General features: G+C 47.2%; 1 protein-coding gene across 1 annotated transcript; it reads left to right on the top strand.

Annotated features, from left to right (window-relative positions):
* Nucleotides 1-702: 702 nt before the first annotated feature.
* On the top strand, nt 703-15541 carry XK (X-linked Kx blood group antigen, Kell and VPS13A binding protein; the record flags this gene model as incomplete). The annotated part of the gene is made up of 3 exons (XM_084271122.1): nt 703-947; nt 9693-9955; nt 14721-15541. 3 exons carry the CDS (start codon nt 703-705, stop codon nt 15539-15541), a joined length of 1329 nt encoding a protein of 442 aa, XP_084127248.1.
* Nucleotides 15542-17396: the final 1855 nt, after the last annotated feature.

Raw genomic sequence — 17396 nt, 5'->3', positions numbered from 1 at the left:
ATCTGTGAGCCTACAAACCTCGGGGGGAAAAGGCCCGACGAGCAAGGAGAAGATCCACCTGACACAGTATCAAGGGAACTCCTCTGCCAGCGGGCTGACCGGTGTGGTGAGGAGCTCTCTGAACGAGGTGCAACAAGGGGGCCGTCAGCAGCACTCAGGGCTCCTTTCCTGCGGCTTTAATTAGCACGGGGCCGCTTTCTCCCCGGTGCGGGACTCTGCCCTTGCCTGCTTCTTTCAGGGCACTTCTCCGGCCTGCCGCGGTCTCCCTGAAGCGCAGCCCCACCTTTCCCCCCTCCGATCCCCCCCCTGATCCAGCCATGCCCCTCACAGCCAAAGGGGACGCGATGCGCGGGCGCTCCCTGCGCCCCACCGAGCGGCGCTCCTCCCCGTGCGCCCCAGGTCCGCTGCTGCCAGGCCCAAGCCCCAGCAGCTCGGAGCCCCGCCGCTGGAAGAGCACCGCCGCCCCCCGCACCTTCCCCGGCTACTCTTGGGCGGAGGCCGCGGGGCGCCGGTGAGCGCGGCGGTGGCAGCGGCTGCGCCTGCGGCTCCCCCTGGCGGGCGCCGCGCCTCACCGCGCCGCACCTCACCTCAGCGGCCGTTGGGCGGACCGGGCCGGGCCGGGGCGTGGGGCGGCTGCGGCGAAGCGAAAACGCAGCCGGGGGGAGGGGGGGGGCAGGTGGTGGCGGTGCCGGGTGGGCTGCGATGAAATTCCCGGGCTCCGTCCTGGTCTCCCTCGTCCTCTTCGTGGCCGAGACGGCGGCCGCGCTGTGCCTGAGCGGGGCGTACCGCGCGGCGGGGGACCGCATGTGGCAGTGGCTGACGCTGCTCTTCGCCCTCCTGCCCTGCGCGCTGGTGCAGCTCAGCCTGGTCTTCATCCACCGCGACGTCAGCCGCGACCGCCCGCTGGTGCTGCTGCTGCACCTCCTGCAGCTGGGGCCCCTCGTCAGGTCGGTGAGTCCCGCTCCGCTCCGCCCCGCCACCCATTCCCCTGGCAGCGGGGTCTCGTCCGCAGCCGCCCCGGCCTTTGTGCCGTGCGGGCGTGCCCGCTGCCGGGCGGCTTCTGCCGCCCCGCACCGGTGTTAGCCGCGGTCGGAGCCTCCCCGCTCTTATTTCTGAAGCCTTATTTCCCTTCTTATTTCTGGAGGGGTGGGGGGGTGGGGGGAATACTTCCCCTTTTTTTCATCTTTAAGCGCCCTTGGTCAGGCCCGCAGCCAGTCGTGGGCTCAGCCCCTCCGGAGAGGCAGGTGTCGGGCCGGCGGGGCGGCTGGCAGAGCCCCGCTCCCTCTCTCCGCTCCCTGGCTGTTTGCGAAGGGCAGAGCCCGCTCGCTGCCGGGTTACCCGTAGCGCCGGGTACTCGGAGGGCGCTTGCAAGAGAGACGGGGAAAGGCTTGAGTAGGTCGCGGGTTTGGAGCGGCGGTAGCACCCACCCACCCACCCATCCCGGGAGAGCCCAGGAGCGACTTAAAACCTGCCCCGGCCTCCCGAAAGAGAGCTTCGTGCCCAGAGTCGCTTTGGAGATTTTCTTTTCACCTTGAGTTCAGTTTCTGACTGCCGGCGGCCTTGGGAAAAGCCCAGGGCGATGAAAAGGCACCGAGGCGGCGCGGCCCCACGACCAAATGTTTGCCAGGGACTGCTGTTTTAAATTCATGTTCAAATCTTTTCTTTAAAGAAAAGAAAAAAAGGGGAGGGGTGTGTGTGAAATACAGTATCTCTAACAGGGTATCCCCAACTTTTAAAAATTCCTGGACAGTGTGGAAAAGGAAGATTTGTTCACATTAATAAGGATGAACAGTTTGGATGTTGCAAAACTTCTCATTTAAAACCCACTGAATTCCTCTGTAACCATGAGGTGCAGCTCAGCTTGCTTGCCCGCTATTATTTTAAAGAGATTTAAGTTATGGTTTAATAGTTAAGTTCTTTAAGAAGTCTGATTTTCTGAGAGCTAGGAACAAAATATAGAATCACAGAATGGTCTGGGTTGGAAGGGACCCCTAAGATTATAGAGCTCCAACCCCCCTGCCACTGGCAGGGCCACCAACCTCCAGGCCTGGATCTACACAAGGTTGCCCAGGGCCCATCCAACCTGGCCTTGAACACCTCCCACATTCTTTGGAAAATAAGAACCAAAGAGAAAGCAGCTGTCAAATTAAAATTGTGTTAATGACTTTTGTCATTCTAAATCAATTTCTTGAGGTTAGGTAGGGAAAGAATGTCATGTCAAGCTCCAGGATGGAAAGAAGCAAACCAGGAATGTAAGTGATAACAGCTAATTAGAGGCTTTTCTTTCTAATTAGCTGGAAGAGACATAGACTTCCGCTTTGAGCTTAACCATCAAGCGTGATTTTACTTTCTCTTTCTTTCTCAACGTCAAGTTTATCTGTTTGCAACAGGAGCCTTATCTTCTGCAGAACAAACCTTCTGCTGTGCTGATGGGCTCCCAGCTGCTGTACAGCTGGTGGGCACACGGAGGCCCTCTCCTTGACACTGCGTCTCCAGCTCTGCGCTTCTGCCTTTCTCAGAGATTTACAGGCGTAGTTCTGCTTTGGATCCACTGCACTCTGCCTGTGCCACAGCCCCCGTGGCACCATGCAGGCAGTGCGAAGTCACGCGCATTGACCCGGGTACCTGGAATTACACTTACTAATAAAAAGAAGGTAGTACCACCTGAAAAACTGATTTCCTGCTAAAGGTTGGAAAAAGTCTGCAAATTAAGAGGGAAAGTTTTGTCGAAAACAACCTCCCTTCAGATGCAGGGAAATATGTGTCTGTCTGTAGCATACAGTACAAAGTGTGGGAAGTGATTGATCTGAGACAGACATTAAAGATCTATTTTCTTCCCCCCTCTTCCTTGCCTCCCTATCCACTGCCACTAAACATGGTTGTACATGTCAGAGGAGGAAACTGGTGGCTTTTCATCAGGCAGAGATTGGCACTATAAAAGTTGAAGTGTTTTCAGCACAGGAATGCCTTACTTTTCCCTGCTTGGGACAGGAAGCTTCCTGTCTTCTGTGGACTGGAATACACACAAGTCTAAGGGGATAGCTAGATGGCAAAACATTTTTCAGCTGTACTCTCACCCTGGAGCCATTTTGTCCCATCCTTTTAGGGAAACCTCTGCTCCTTTGCACCGGAGAGTCCTGCTGCTGTTATCACCTGCTTCCCCAGTATGAAGCCTCACTCCTTCTCCTGCGTTCGGTCTCTCTTGTATCTCACCAGCACTGCTGAGGGCCCTTTGGGGAGTGCTGGCTCAATTTAGATCAGTTAGGACACACAGACAGTAGAGCCACTCCAGGCTCTGGCCGCTTGCGGCATCAGAAGGAAGTGTTGAAGAGCCTTTGGGCCATGTGAGATGGCATGCCTCATCAGAGGGAGGCCTGCTGTCACGAAGCTAGCATCAGCTTTTTAACCATCTCTGTTTGGTTTGTGACATGATACAGAATAGTTGGTGTTTGCCTAGTTAGTGTTTGATCACTGAGATACTCAAATAGCCACTCAGGGAGACATTCAGAGAGCCACAGTACTGGTTTGCAGACAGATGATGTATGTTGTGTGAGTTTTCTTCATCATCTTAAAGGCCAGAGGTTTTTCTCCCTTTCCTTTTTCCCTAAAAAAAGTTAATTTTGATTTTTGGGGAATGGTATGGAAATATCTTGGCAAGGAAGGCGGGTGTTTAGCTTTACAGACCACATGATTCAGCCTATTTTGAATCTTCTGTGTGACGAGGGGGAAAAGAAGTACACTGTCTTATAAAACCTTCTTGCATACCACCACCTTCCCCAAACACCCACGCTCCACCTGTTCGGGAGGCACTTGCTGTCCTGCTGCTGCCACTGCAAGCGCTAAAATTAGGAAGCATCCCTCTCTTGGAGAAGACTCTGCAGAGTCTTGGCTGGAGCAAAGCAACTGCAGGTTTTGGGGGATTCCTGCAGTGTTTCAGGTCAGTGTCACTCATTGTGAGCCCGCTAATTTGCCTGGATGCTAAGAAAATAGACAATTTTTTTGTGTGAAAGAAGATTCTTTTACCACATGCAGTAAATTATTACATAAAAAAATTACTTTGAGCAATAGCCAATGTCCTTGGGAGGATTTAATACATTTTTCTTCCCTTTAGAGAAGACCATGATAAGCTTTTTGGTTCATTATCGACTGCTTCTTAGCCAAGGGCTGTCTCTTTGTTCCCTGTTCATTTGGATAGTACCTGTATCACCAACCATGTCTTGAGGTTTTAGTTGCTGCTACAATTCCAATAAATAATAACCAGATGTATTTTTGCCTGTGTACTGCTCAGCACTCAGGGGCTTGTTCAAAATGCAAATAGCTCCTTGTGGAGGGTGCCACTGTTGCCCTTCTCTACTCCGCAAGCAATAAGTAGCCCAGGAGCTGAACCGAGGAGCCCAGATTTCCAGCAAACTGACTGGGGCTTTCACTCACAAGCAGGTGGTGTTGGTGGTATCATGCCTTACGTCTGCTGGATGTGGTGGTTCCTTACTATCTCATTCACTGAGGGTGGTACTGAAGCCTCAAAAAGCTGGAATCACAACTCCACAGCCTTGGTGACTGTTAAGCAGGTATCCTTTATCGCAGCGCTGGGCACACAGGGGATCGCTCCTCCAAATGGGTGACCCCATTAAAGCCAAATTTCTCATATTGACACAGATTAACTATACATATTCATTACCATTTGTAAGAAAAAGCAGGGTTATGCAAATTATTTCCACTAAGTCATTTACATTAACTCCTCCCAGATAGAGCATGCTCCGTGACATTCAGGGGGTCTTCTGGTGGTCTTCAGGGATGAAGGCTGGACGTCTTCCTCCCAGCACATGCTTTTTGTGGTTTTCTCCATAATTTCTAAAACACATTCCTGCACAAACTAGTTAGTAACCCTTTCTAGCTGAAAGTAAGATATACTCTGTCTCTTAATTGTTGTTGGTCTCATTATTTATGACTTCCCTATCTTAACTTCATCTGCAAGGCTGCTCTGCTGTTATGATTAAATTTTGTAGCTGCTGTCACAAAACAACTCACATGGTTACAGCCATCTAGTCCCCTGCAGTAAGCAGGGACAGCTTCAGTAGGTTATGATGCTCAAAGCCCTGTCTCTGGATGCAATCCAACAGATCTTTGTCCTTTTTGTGTTGAGGGCTCCAAAGCTGGACACAGTACTCCTGGTGAGGTCTCATCAGAGCAGAGCAGAGGGACAGAATCACCTCTCTCGATCTGCTGGCCACACTTCTTTTGATGCAGCCCAGGATGTGGTTGGCCTTCTGGGCTGCAGATGCACATTGGTGACTCATGTCCAGCTTCTCATCCATGAGTACTCCCAAGTCCTTGTCCTCAGGACTGCTCTCCAGCACATCATTTCCTGACCCAATGTGGATAATGGGGACTGTCCTGACCGAGGTGCAAGACCTGGCAGTTGGCTTTGTTGAACCTCATGAGGTTTACCTGAGCCCACTTCTCCCACTCAGCTCTGGTGACTGAGGTGGCTCAGTCTGCAGGATGATGAACTTTGTTGCAAAAAAACCCTTGAAAGCCAATATAACAGTCAGCTTTATAGAACACTAATGACTGTTTTCCTCAGATTTTCAGTGGGATAAAGATATAAACAATAGGCTGTTGGTTTTTTTTTTTTAACAGTCTTTGTTTCTCAAGGCATAAGGAGAAACAATTACATGTGTCTGTGCATGGTGTACAGCAGCAAAACAGATACAGTAGGAAGTTTTCATCAAACTGCCCAAGGAGCTGTTGTCACGGTCAAAGTTGGAACCTGCGAGCTGCAGGAAGTAAAAAACTGAACAAAACAAACCACTGAAACAGCAACAAGGCAAAACCCCAAAACAACCCAAATGAAATGTCTGTAGGCTAAAATTATCAGAGTCATTAATGTTTTGGGCACCTAATTCTGCAGTTTGAAATCTAATAAGCTGACAATGCTTCAGTTACGTTGTGCAGAAGCCTTGTCTCTCATGGGGAGTCCCTCGTTCCTAATGACCTGCTTTACAGTTCAGAATAGCACAGGTCTCAAACCCTTTCCTGCTGGTATGGCTTCCACTGGCAGACCTTACCGTGGGTGATTCTGCTAGCTGTAAACTTCACAAGTGTTGATGAATCTCCCTCTTTCCCAGACAGGAAGAATATGCCTAGGTCCTCTGCAGGCTTTTTTTTTTTTCTTTTTTGCTTTTTTTTCCCCTTTATCCTTGAGCAGCTGTGTTAGGTGTTCAAGGTGCAATGAACAGAAAGTCAGTGCAGATGGAAGGTAGAACAATGAGTGAAGAACAATCTTTCTGGCATGGGTAAGTAAATCTGCAGGACTGATAAGTCTTGTGCACACTTCTCTAAAGAAAAGGAATGACTAAAAATAGAGTCAGTAGAGAAATCTGCTTGTACACTGGCAGTGAGCCTGTGTGGATAGGTCTCTTGAATAGACATTTGCTCTTGGAGCGCTTGTTGGCAGTGGGAATTTCCCTGTTTTCATTGCCTGCTCCCTCTTCACACCACCGGTATTTTGCCTGCATTGAAATCCCACACATCTATGATTAAAAGAGGGAATGAGGTGCTTGCTCTCAGCAGGCATGTAAGGATGGGATTATTCCTCCTCCTGACCGTGGAGAAGACAAGTGTGTGTCGCTGCTGAATCACTCTTTGTAGGCACCATCAGGATCCTTGAAAAGTACAGCTCTTCTCCCTGCAAAGATTTGGCAGCAGGGGAGAAAGCAGCACCTTTTTTTTTTTTTTTTACCTTTTAACTTTCCCTGTAGAGAGTTGAGCTGACAGTTTTTTCCTTCAGAGTAGTTTTAGTGCCTTCAGAGCCCATACTGTGACTGTCACCACTTCACATGCAGTGAGACCGGCCAGCTGCATGCCTTCAGCTGGTGATGCCATGTGAGGCCCTAAACATCACTGCACTGCAGGAAAGGGATTGGGCAGAAGTCAGGATCTCCCACTCCTGTTCCTCCAGAGCAGAGCAGCAATGAGCAGTGGGCAAATGAGGCTTCTGGGGAATTCCCTGTTCTGTCCTGGAGTTTCCAGAGGAAAACTGGCTTGGACTAATTGCCTTCTTGCTTTCTTTAAGTTGTGTTTCATATTAAAAAAAGAACAATCTAGTGGGTTTCAAGACAACCTTTCTGAATGTGGTTCATAGACTAAGTCATAATATGGCATGGGTACGTGGTCTGAATTGGTTCTTCACCACAGTTCTGAACCCTTCTCTTCAAATGCCTGTGTCCCTCTCAGACTTTGTTACTTGAACAGTTAGACTCTTTCTAGTTTATCAGCTGCCAGTCTGCTCCTGTTTGAAGCAGTTGTTCGGGCAGTGGCACCAGCCAGAGGCTTAAGTACCTCTGCTGTTGGCCCCAGAAGGCACGACCTCCAGAGGTGCTGTTGCAGGGGGTAGGCAGGGCTTGGGAGAAGATGGGCATCATTACAGATGTTGTCTGAGTCCTTGCATGGATCACTTTTATTACTCAGTTGTACTGGTACAAGTCCCCTTTGGCCATAAGGCTTGCTGATGGGAGCATTCATTTCACACTCTGCTTGCTTTTCTATACGGACATGAGATTGTGGGTCACGAACAGCGTACTGCCACGTAACACCTAGCTGATGATAACGGCAAATCGAACCAACCCCCACATTTTGTTGATTATACTACTAATTATAGTATTTGCTGTAGTCAGTAGCCTTAGGAACCTTACCATCTCCTTTATGGGATCACTGCATGTTAGTTAGATGGGTCCCTAGGCTCTACCTGCTTCTGATCACGCACAGCAAGAGTCCAGAGGCTGATGCTGAGACCTCATTTGCCGTAACAGCTTCAGACTTGCCCTCAGCTCAGGGTGAATAGATGGCTGTGAATACTAAGCGAGACAAAAATGTTCTGGGATCCTTCTCTTGGAATAAAATCAATTTGTTGGTTTCAGGATCTCTGTTGGCTTCATAAGCTGTTATGCTTTATTAATTTTTCATGCTTTGTTTTTGGCCATGGGGATTCTTTCACACGGAACAAGACTGGCAGGGACTGGAAAGATTAATAAGGGGAAAATAGAAAGTCACCAGTGTGAATGGAGCCTCCAGCACACCAGGTGCTTCAAATAGCTTTAGTGATAATGGCAGCTGAAGCCTCGTGAATCAAGCCTAGTACTACAGGATCCTAAAACTGCTCTCCATCGAGAGCAGTTGGAACTTGCTAGTGGTCCAGTTATGGAAAAGAATGGCATCAAGTCTATTAAAGTAAAAATCAGTATGCTTTCATTTTAATTTTTATCAGTGCTGCTTTACAGTTTGGCCTATAAGCTTTCCCCTAAAGCCTGTGCTAGGCTCTGACTTGGCCATTGTTGAAAAGAGTCAAGCTGAGAAGGAAACGGGAGTTCAGAGTCTCAGACAAGCACAGCTCCATGTTTTGTAATTGTGAGAGGCCCTCAGTAGATCTTTACTTGTTACTCCATCCCAGATGCAAGGCTGACATTCCCTTGTGTGTTTTGGGTCCTGCCTGATGTCCAAGCCCACCCTTGACACCTTCCTACCCAAGCAACTCTTTCATAAATGTTTTTCTAATGTTTTTCAATCTAAAAATACTCATTGGAAGGAATTTTCAGAAACTTTAATTTGGAAATCAGTCTGAGGCTGTGTTATCTTCTTCAGTATTCAAGGAGCCAGACTGTCCTTGTTGCGACAGCATTTGCTTCATTCCTCTTCTGTTCCCTCCCCAATGTATGGGTTATTCTCCGTGCATGGGTAGAAGCAGTGTCTGTATGTAATTCATGGATGGAAACCTATGTGCTGGCACCGCTTTTTTCTTTGGAAGTTAGACTGACAAGTCAGACCTCCATAAACAAGAAGATGTGGTTCATCTGTGTTTAACGTACGAAGGGCTACAGTAACTGGGAGCACTGCATCTCCTTTCTTAGAATAGTTTTGCAAGATTGCACCTAATATTCCTTAAACAGTGCAATAAATGTAAGCAAATGTAAGGAGCAAAGCTCTTATTTCTGTGATTTTACAAAAAAATGTTAATATCCAGTGTTAAACTGCTTGTGCTCATTATTGCTGCTATGGCTTCTTACTTGTGCTGTGGAGCCATGGCTTAGTAAAGCAAGGACTGGAGTCCAGCTGTTGGAAGTGTGTGCACCCACTTGTACCCTGAGTTTCTCCCCAGTGTCACATAATCACTAGGTTGGAAAAGACCTCTGAGATCATTGAGTCCTCTACTAAATGTCTTCAGATTGTTTTTAAGGTGGAGAAGGTAGGAAAAGTGGGTTTATTTCCATGTCACAGATGTACAGGCAACATGAAGAGAAAGACATGAGAATCTGAAGAAAAACTTCAGAAACTCCAGGACCCCACCTTGGGCCCTGGGTTGGGAGCCTACGAACGTTGTAGTCGATGAGTAATTCAAGGACTTGAACAGCAGAGAGCAAGGGCAGCTCATCAGAAACAACTACACCACATCCTGTGTCTGAGTACTACAAGCAGCCCAGAGGGCACTGCCAGATTCTTGCCCTGGCGTGTAGTTCATGTTTTAAAGAGTGAAATCTGTCCTATTCCAAAGTTACCAAGGGGATAAAATTTACAGGCCTTGCTCTCTCAGCAGATGACTTGGTGTGTGAAGGCTTAAAATGCTAAGGAGTGGGACAACCCATGCTTTTCTTTCTCTTTTTTCCCCCCTGTTACTCTATTTGCCGATTTGCTTGTAGGTGTGTGGAAGTCTTTTACATTTACTTCCACGCTGGCAGAGTTGAGGAGCCCTATGTCAGCATCACGAAGAAGAGACAGATGCCCAAGGACGGGTACTCGGAAGAGGTTGAGAAGGAAGTGGGCCAGGCCGAAGGCAAGCTGTGCACGCACAGGTCTGCCTTCAGCCGGGCGTCAGTGATCCAGGCCTTCCTCGGCTCCGCGCCCCAGCTCACGCTCCAGCTCTACATCTGTGTCCTGCAGCAGGAGATCACGGCTGCCAGAAGTAGGTAGAGTTGTTGTCACCTCCATCTTTTGTTGGGGAGGGGGGGGGAGGGTCAGCAGTGTGGTGTAACTCCCCTGGGCAAGAACCAAACATGCTGCAGTGGGTTTCATCTCCCTGACAGTTTTTGGTGGTTATGCTGCTCTCAAGTTTATCTGTACCATCATGGTTGAGACTCTGATGCTTTCTGTAGCATACTTGAGTTGCTATAAAAACATTAATTTGATAAGTGGCCATTATGGCATGAGAGGAAGGGGCTGAGCTGTCCTCATGAAGAGGAAAAAAATAATTACCTCTTTTCCATTTTGGGTTTTGGGCAAATTTACTGGAAAATTCCTGGGGGGAACAGTGCAGAGGATGTGTTGCCATTGTCATGGTTTAACCTGGACAGTAGCTAAAACAACCACACAGCCACTTGCTCAGTGTGCCCCCCACAGTGGGCTGGGGGAAAAGAACAGAAAAGGGAAAAAAGAATAAATAACCAAACCAAGTGACAGACCCATGGGTTGAGATAAGGACAGTTTAATTGGTCAGAAAAATAAGATTATGGTAATAACAGTAAGAGAATACACAAAAAAACTGATGCACAGCACAGGTGCTCACCAATGCTCAGCTATTTCCTGAGCTGGCTTGCCTCCCAACCCATTTCCCAGTTACATACAGAGCATGGCATCATATTGAATGGAATATCCCTTTGGCCATTTTGGGTCAGCTGTCCTGGCTGTGTCCCCGTCCCATTTCTGGGGCGCCCCCCATCTTATCATTAGCAGGCTGGCACGAGAAGCTGAAAAGTCCCTGACTGCTTGGCAACAACTAAAACATCAGTGTGTTATCAGCATTATTCTCATCCCAAATCCAAAGCACAGCACTATGCCAGCTGTTAGGAAGAGAATTAAGTCTGTCCCTGCTGAAACCAGGACAGCCATGCTGCCGTAAGGAAGGTGTACTTTCATAGAATCACAGAATCATGGAATCACAGGGGTTGGAAGGGACCTCCAGAGATCATTGGGTCCAACCCCCCTGCCCAAGCAGCTCCCCAGCTCATATTGCACAGGGAGGCATCCAGACGGGTCTTGAATATTTCCAGAGAAGGAGACTCCACACCCCCTGGGCAGCCTGTCCCAGGGCTCTGACACCCTCACTGGGAAAAAGTTCTTCCGCGTGTTGGTGCAGAACTTCCTGTGCTCCAACTTGCAGCCATTGCCCCTTGTCTTGTCCCCACAGACCACTGAAAAGGGGATGGCCAATTCCCCCGCATCCAATGCTTAAGATATTTATAAACATTAATTAGTTCCCCCCTCAGTCTTCTCTTTTCAAGACTGAACAGTCCCAGCTCACTCAGCCTCTCCTCATAGGGGAGATGTTCCAGGAATGGGGTTTCGAGTAAGGACTGAGGATGTGAAACGTCTTTACGGTTCTGGCTTTGCCAGACTCTGAATTTGGAATTGGAAGGCAGGACTCAATAAGCTGGTGTGCAAATGTGGCCATCTCATCTATGGACCCAAATTGCTAAGGCTTCACCAAGTAGTGATGCATCAGATGAACTTAGAAGGACACATCTCTTAGCATGGGATTTTGCATCTTGCTTGGTGATCTGCTCCAGCTCATTGTGGGGGAAAAAAAAAGAATAGAAAAAAAGCCTGTTTTTTCTGGCTGCTAAAAAAAGAACCTACTCCAGCTGGTCATAGGACAGCCAGCTTTTTGATGTAAGAAAGGACCGTGGCACCTGTGTGACCTGGAAGTGCGTTTCCACCAAAATACAAAATAGCTCTTTTTCTATCTCTGAGACCCTGAGAAGCCCAGGATCTCTACCAGCTTACAGCTAGGGAGGCTGAGGCTAGTGTGACATGTTAAAAATCTGAATGGTTTCTTTAGTCCTGGTGCCTTGGTTGGCAGTGTACCAAGGTAGAGAACCAAGAATTTTGGAGGGGTTTTCTATAATGTCAATGTGCTCCCCTCAACTCAGGGAAGACGTTTAGCCTGCTAAAGTTAAGGTCATAGCAGTAGTTATCTGAAATATGTTGCTCCTGACAGAGTACTTCACAGCTAAGGTAAGGTCTTCAAATGACCATGGCTGCTGTGACATGGGATGCAAACCAAGCAGCTGAGTCAGTCCTTTGCTGAGTGGTACAGTTGGCAAAGTTTCCAGTTGCTTTGCTGCAGATGGCATTTGCTTGAGAAAGGTCACCTTTTTATTGGAGTTCTTTTATTACTGGTGTTGTCCATACTGGTGATGATTGCCAAGGAGAAGCACTGTGCTCCAGGTGATTAGGAGATTGCATATTTAACAATGATTTGTGACTCCTCTCTTGCTTCTGACTTTTATCAGTTACCGCTGCGATAATTCTGAATCACAGACTGGTAAGTGGCTTTCTGTGGGTGAAGTTAAACAACCAGAGATAAGCTGGCTCATCAGGGAGCTCAGCGAACCCACCAGCAACTGCAGTAGTTATCTTGTGTCTCCCAGAAGCCACATTCTAAATTCTTCTACAATTCTAAAATACAGAAATGAAAAAAAAAAAAAACAAACCCAAAACTCTTTAAGTGATTTAAGAACATTGTATAGGAATATGACTTCAACCTTTTGATCTTGCAGCATCCTCAAAGTCATTTAACAGCCAGTCCAGCTCTTCTTCCATACTTGAGATGTCTTCAACTTGCCTCTGACACAGCTGTTTACCACGTAGCATGGCTTGTTCCTTTCAGATCTGTTTGAAACTCATTACTGTTTCCAGTATTGAGTTGAGTGGTTCTGAAAAGACTGTGCATCCTTGCCTAGCCCTTAGTCAACCAGAGCCATGCTGCATCTTTCTTGTGGCATTCATTAATTTGTCTGGAAAAAAACAAGCAGAAAGCAAGCAGAGTTCCAGAATGACAGCACCCTGTTCCCAGTGGGTTGGGTTTTTGTTTCTTTAACTCTGAGAATATTATTTTCTTTCATTAGCAGACATCATTCTCTTACAGATATAGAGAGATTTTGTAAAGGTCTGCAGGATATCAAGTGATACTCTTGACTGCACTTGCTCTTCTGCTTTCTGGCAACGTTTTTTTAAGACACAATGTTTAAGAAGGCTCAGATCAAGTACAGTGCCTTCAGAAATGTGTTTAAAAACACACATTAAAAATTTAGGTGCAAACAAGAAAATATGTAGCCATTTTCAGAGAATATGTGCACCACCAAACTGACATACAGCAACATGTACAAAAGGTGGCAAATGTTTTTTAGCTGAGTGCTACTGGAAATTTAGACGTAAAGGATTAATTAGTTCTTCTCCAGAGTAATTCAGAGGTGTTTGAGGATTGGGATGGGAGAGAGGTTAGTTAAAATGATAGACAAGATCCTGTTAGAAAGTTTGTAGAGATCCTAAAATAAACCTGTTTCTTTCAAAATCATGCTCAGAAATGAATAACAAATTAATAACATTAAAACACCCCCAAACAACTCACCTTGCAGTCACAGCTAAATAGCTGTAGCAAAGCAGAGGATCCAGTTCATTTGTAGGATATTGAGTCATAAACTAATTGAAGGCTGCAGAAAGCACTGGTTGCTAAGCATTGCAAAACTAATTGGCATAATCAAGAATTCCCAGATCTGGTTATTTTATTTTGGCTGATGCAGTGTAATGTCCTGTAGCATGACCAGTTAGCTTGGCTAGTTCCACTGAAGTTCTGAAAGAAACAACTAAATCACTTTTGCTGTGCATAACTCATTTGCATTTGAAGTGAAGTATCGATTTAGGGTGCCTAAAATCAGCTCCTTAAATCAGCTATTGGGTGTGTTGGTAAAGACCTTGAGGAAAGGATGCAAATACTAGCAAAACTCTGTGCATTTAGCACTTCTGAACATCAGGGAACTTCTTTGTGAATGCTTGTTCTGTGCATCCAGGGCTCTTATACGTCTGTACCTGCTTAATAGAGCAAGAGTTCCCCCTGCAGTGCCCAAAACCTGTGCTCCCTGGAGGGGAGGCCAGGTAACGGCTGGCCTCTGCCTTCTGCAGAATGTAATCGCTGCAAAGCCTTCACCTGAGGGATTCTGGGCAGATGAGAGATACAGAAAGTTGGTTTGAATTTAAAGACTTGTTTTTAAAGGCATGTTGTTTTTAAATGCATGATATAAATATGTGTTTAAGGAAAACAGATATGTTTAAGGAACTATATGTTTAAGGAAAACAGTGCAGGCAGGTGGGCGGACCTCTGTCTGCACAGGCAGATAAAAACACAGGTGGTTCTGTGTCTGAATTGCCTTGGCTTTCCATTTTGAGCTCCACAGCAGAGCTCTTCTGTGAGCCTAGACTGTTTGCTTCGACAGAGAACTTCACAAGCACCAAGGTGGCAGCATGCCCAGGTAACTTCAGTGCTTCAGCTTCAGCTTCTCAGTTCTTCATCCATGCAGAGGAGTAGCAGCACCCCGGCGCCTTGTGCAATGCTGAGAGAGCCTGAGAGCAGCTCAGATCCCTTTATGGCTGAGCTGTATCATTACCAAGCACAGTACCTGTATGAAACAGCCCTGGGTGGGGGGAGGAAGGAGGGAGAGACTGTTAAGTGCCTTTTTTTTCCCCTTTCTTTCTAGCTACTTGGAAAAGTAACAAATGGAGATCAAAATAGGAATCAGGGTCAGAGTAAAAACCCGGAAGTGTGTGCAAGGAATGGCTTCTTTGGCATCACACCCTGCTGGGAATCCCCAGAAGTGCCATGAAGGCAACTACATCTGCCCTGTTGTGATGCAATGTCATGCTGAAGGTCCTGATTTGTGTCCTCTCTTTGTTAGGTATTTTTATGGTCCTCTCTCTCCTGTCGATTGTATATGGCGCCCTACGCTGCAACATCCTGGCCATTAAGATTAAGTATGATGATTACGATGTCAGCGTGAAACCGGCTGCCTACCTCTGCATATTCCTGTGGAGGAGCTTTGAGATCGCGACGCGAGTTACGGTGTTGGTCCTGTTCAGCTCAGTCCTTCAAATCTGGGTTCTCCCCGTTGTCCTCGTGAACTTCTTCGGGTTTTTCTTCTACCCCTGGATCCTCTTCTGGCAAAGCAAGTCCCCGTTCCCCGAGAACATAGAGAAGGCCTTGAGCAGGGTGGGCACCACCATCGTCTTGTGCCTTCTCACCTTCCTGTACGCTGGCATTAACATGTTCTGCTGGTCGGCGGTGCAGGTGAAGCTCAACGACCCCGACCTCATCAACAAGTCCCAGAACTGGTACCGGCTGACTGTGTACTACATGCTGCGCTTCATCGAGAACGCCTTCCTCCTGCTCATGTGGTACGTCTATAAAACCGACATCTACCTCTATGTCTGCGCCCCGCTCTTGGTCCTCCAGCTCCTGATAGGCTACTGCATGGCTGTGCTCTTCATGTTGGTGTTCTACCAGTTCTGCCACCCGTGCAAAAAGCTGTTCTCCTCCAGCATTTCTGAAGGTTTGCTGTCCTGTTTCAAGTTCCTCTGCTTTGTTTGCAAGCCTCCCAAATCCTCCATGCTGACAGACAAGGTGAAAGCTCCTGAAAATACCGATGAAGCGCGGAGCAGTAGCAAGACTATAGATTCTCAAAAGGGGAATTCCTATCAAAGTGTGTCTTCCAATGCCTAGAACAACTGGGAGCAAGTAGGTGCCTTTGGAAGGTGGCAGGTCACCCGCTGGGTACGTTGTCTGTCATCTTGGGCGTCGTGTCTTGCGGGCGGGATTCCCTTCTTGCAGGTGTAGCACTGCATGGCAGCTGGCGAGCCTGTCTTTGTGGAATACTTGGTGTGCGAGTCTGTGTGTCTGTCTGTGTCTGTGTACAGGGAGCAGTCGTCGTGTGTAGACTTCTGTTTCAGAGGGCTTTGCACATGGTTTTATTATCACATGTTACTTGGACATCACTGTAGGCAACATCCTTCAGAAACTGGCCTGATGCTCCCGTCACTCAGGAAACCTGAGGATGGAAGGAAGCGCGTTGGATAGGATGTCGTTATGGCATGCCACCCTAGCATGGAAACAGAGCATAGCCCTTGACTATATACTGCCTGTAGCTGTGGTCTGCTTTGACCAAATTGCAGATGTTTTTACACTCTAATCAGTGTGCTAAGATAATACTTCCCTCTGTGGTATAAGAGTTGGACATCTGCAATGCACTGTAGCCTAGGTTGCCAAGAAACAGCCAATTAGCCGCCACTGATACTGAAATGTGACTGTTACTGAGAAAGACAGAGGGGTTATTGGCTTTGCACTGTTTTACACTTTCTATTTGCTGCTTGTTAGTAAGAGAATTACATTCTGTATGTTAATTGCAGTGTTCTAGAACAGCTCACTTTTCTGGCATTATCAAGTACTTTGTCATGTTCTGGTGTTAAGGTGGTATTCACTTTATATAACTTTAAATATCTAAAAGTTGGGCAGATAGCATGAACTGGTCACATAGGTGCTCTCCAGAGCATATCTCCAGGGAGTAATTCAACCCATCTTAAAATTTCCTCTGAGGCAGGTGGTATGAATCATTCCTGGAGACCTAAGTCTGTTAACCAGATGCCTGGACAGCTAGTTTTGACTCCCTGCCTCCCTTTTACAGGGCTGAGGTTGAGACATGAGCACTACCACGTTTGTCAGGGACTTGGTAGTACACCAAGCAGGCAACTCAGGGACTTGTGTGGGGATAGAACACACTGAGTCCTTTTTGAGGCTGTGATACGTTATGGCTACTTTAATATCAGGAGTTTGAAATTCTCTAACTTGACCTCAGAAGTACCACAGGCTTGAAGTCTGAAAGAGGAAACGGAAATCTGGTCTCTTTCTTCTATGCACTGAATCACCACAAATAAAAGTATTTCTGCACTTTGCAAGTCACTGAGAAAGCTTTAGGAGATGATCACCCAGGAACTTGGTGGAAATACACAAAACCAGCTATAATTTCAAAAATTAAGTGAAAGCTTTTTGCACTTTGTTTGCTTAGCACCTTGCATTTCATTTGAGTGTTACACGTTATGGCCACTAGTGGGAACAAAAAATTCATGGCCCTGAGCACCCGCTAGTGCCCTCAGCTTAACCTCCACCCTATGGTCATGGAGCATGTGAAGTTCTTCAGGAGGGATGGTATCAGCATCACTGCATTAGAAGTGCCTCAAGCTGGGATCTGAGGTAATTTATAGTGAAATATGTCACATGCAATGCTGCAAAGAGCTAAGCTCTTGTCATTCTTTTTTCTTTCCTGCGCTGTAAATGAATGTCCTCATACTTCAGTTTCCTAACTGAGTTACTGGGGTTTTATATGTGCCAGTGTGCAGCATATGTACAGAGATCTCATTACATTTTTGGTGGGTGGTAATTGGAATCTTTGGCCTGAACTTGCTGTAGGACTGTACCTCACATATCTGGAGAGGACACCAAATGTCTTCAGTTTTAATTTCTGTCTCTGAGGAGCATAGAACAGTGAAGTGACTCCTTGAAGACACTGCAGTATTTATTCTTT

The sequence above is a fragment of the Gallinula chloropus genome (assembly GCF_964237585.1).
Source record: "Gallinula chloropus genome assembly, chromosome: 1".
NCBI lineage: Eukaryota > Metazoa > Chordata > Aves > Gruiformes > Rallidae > Gallinula > Gallinula chloropus.
This window is presented reverse-complemented; position numbering and strand designations above follow the sequence as displayed.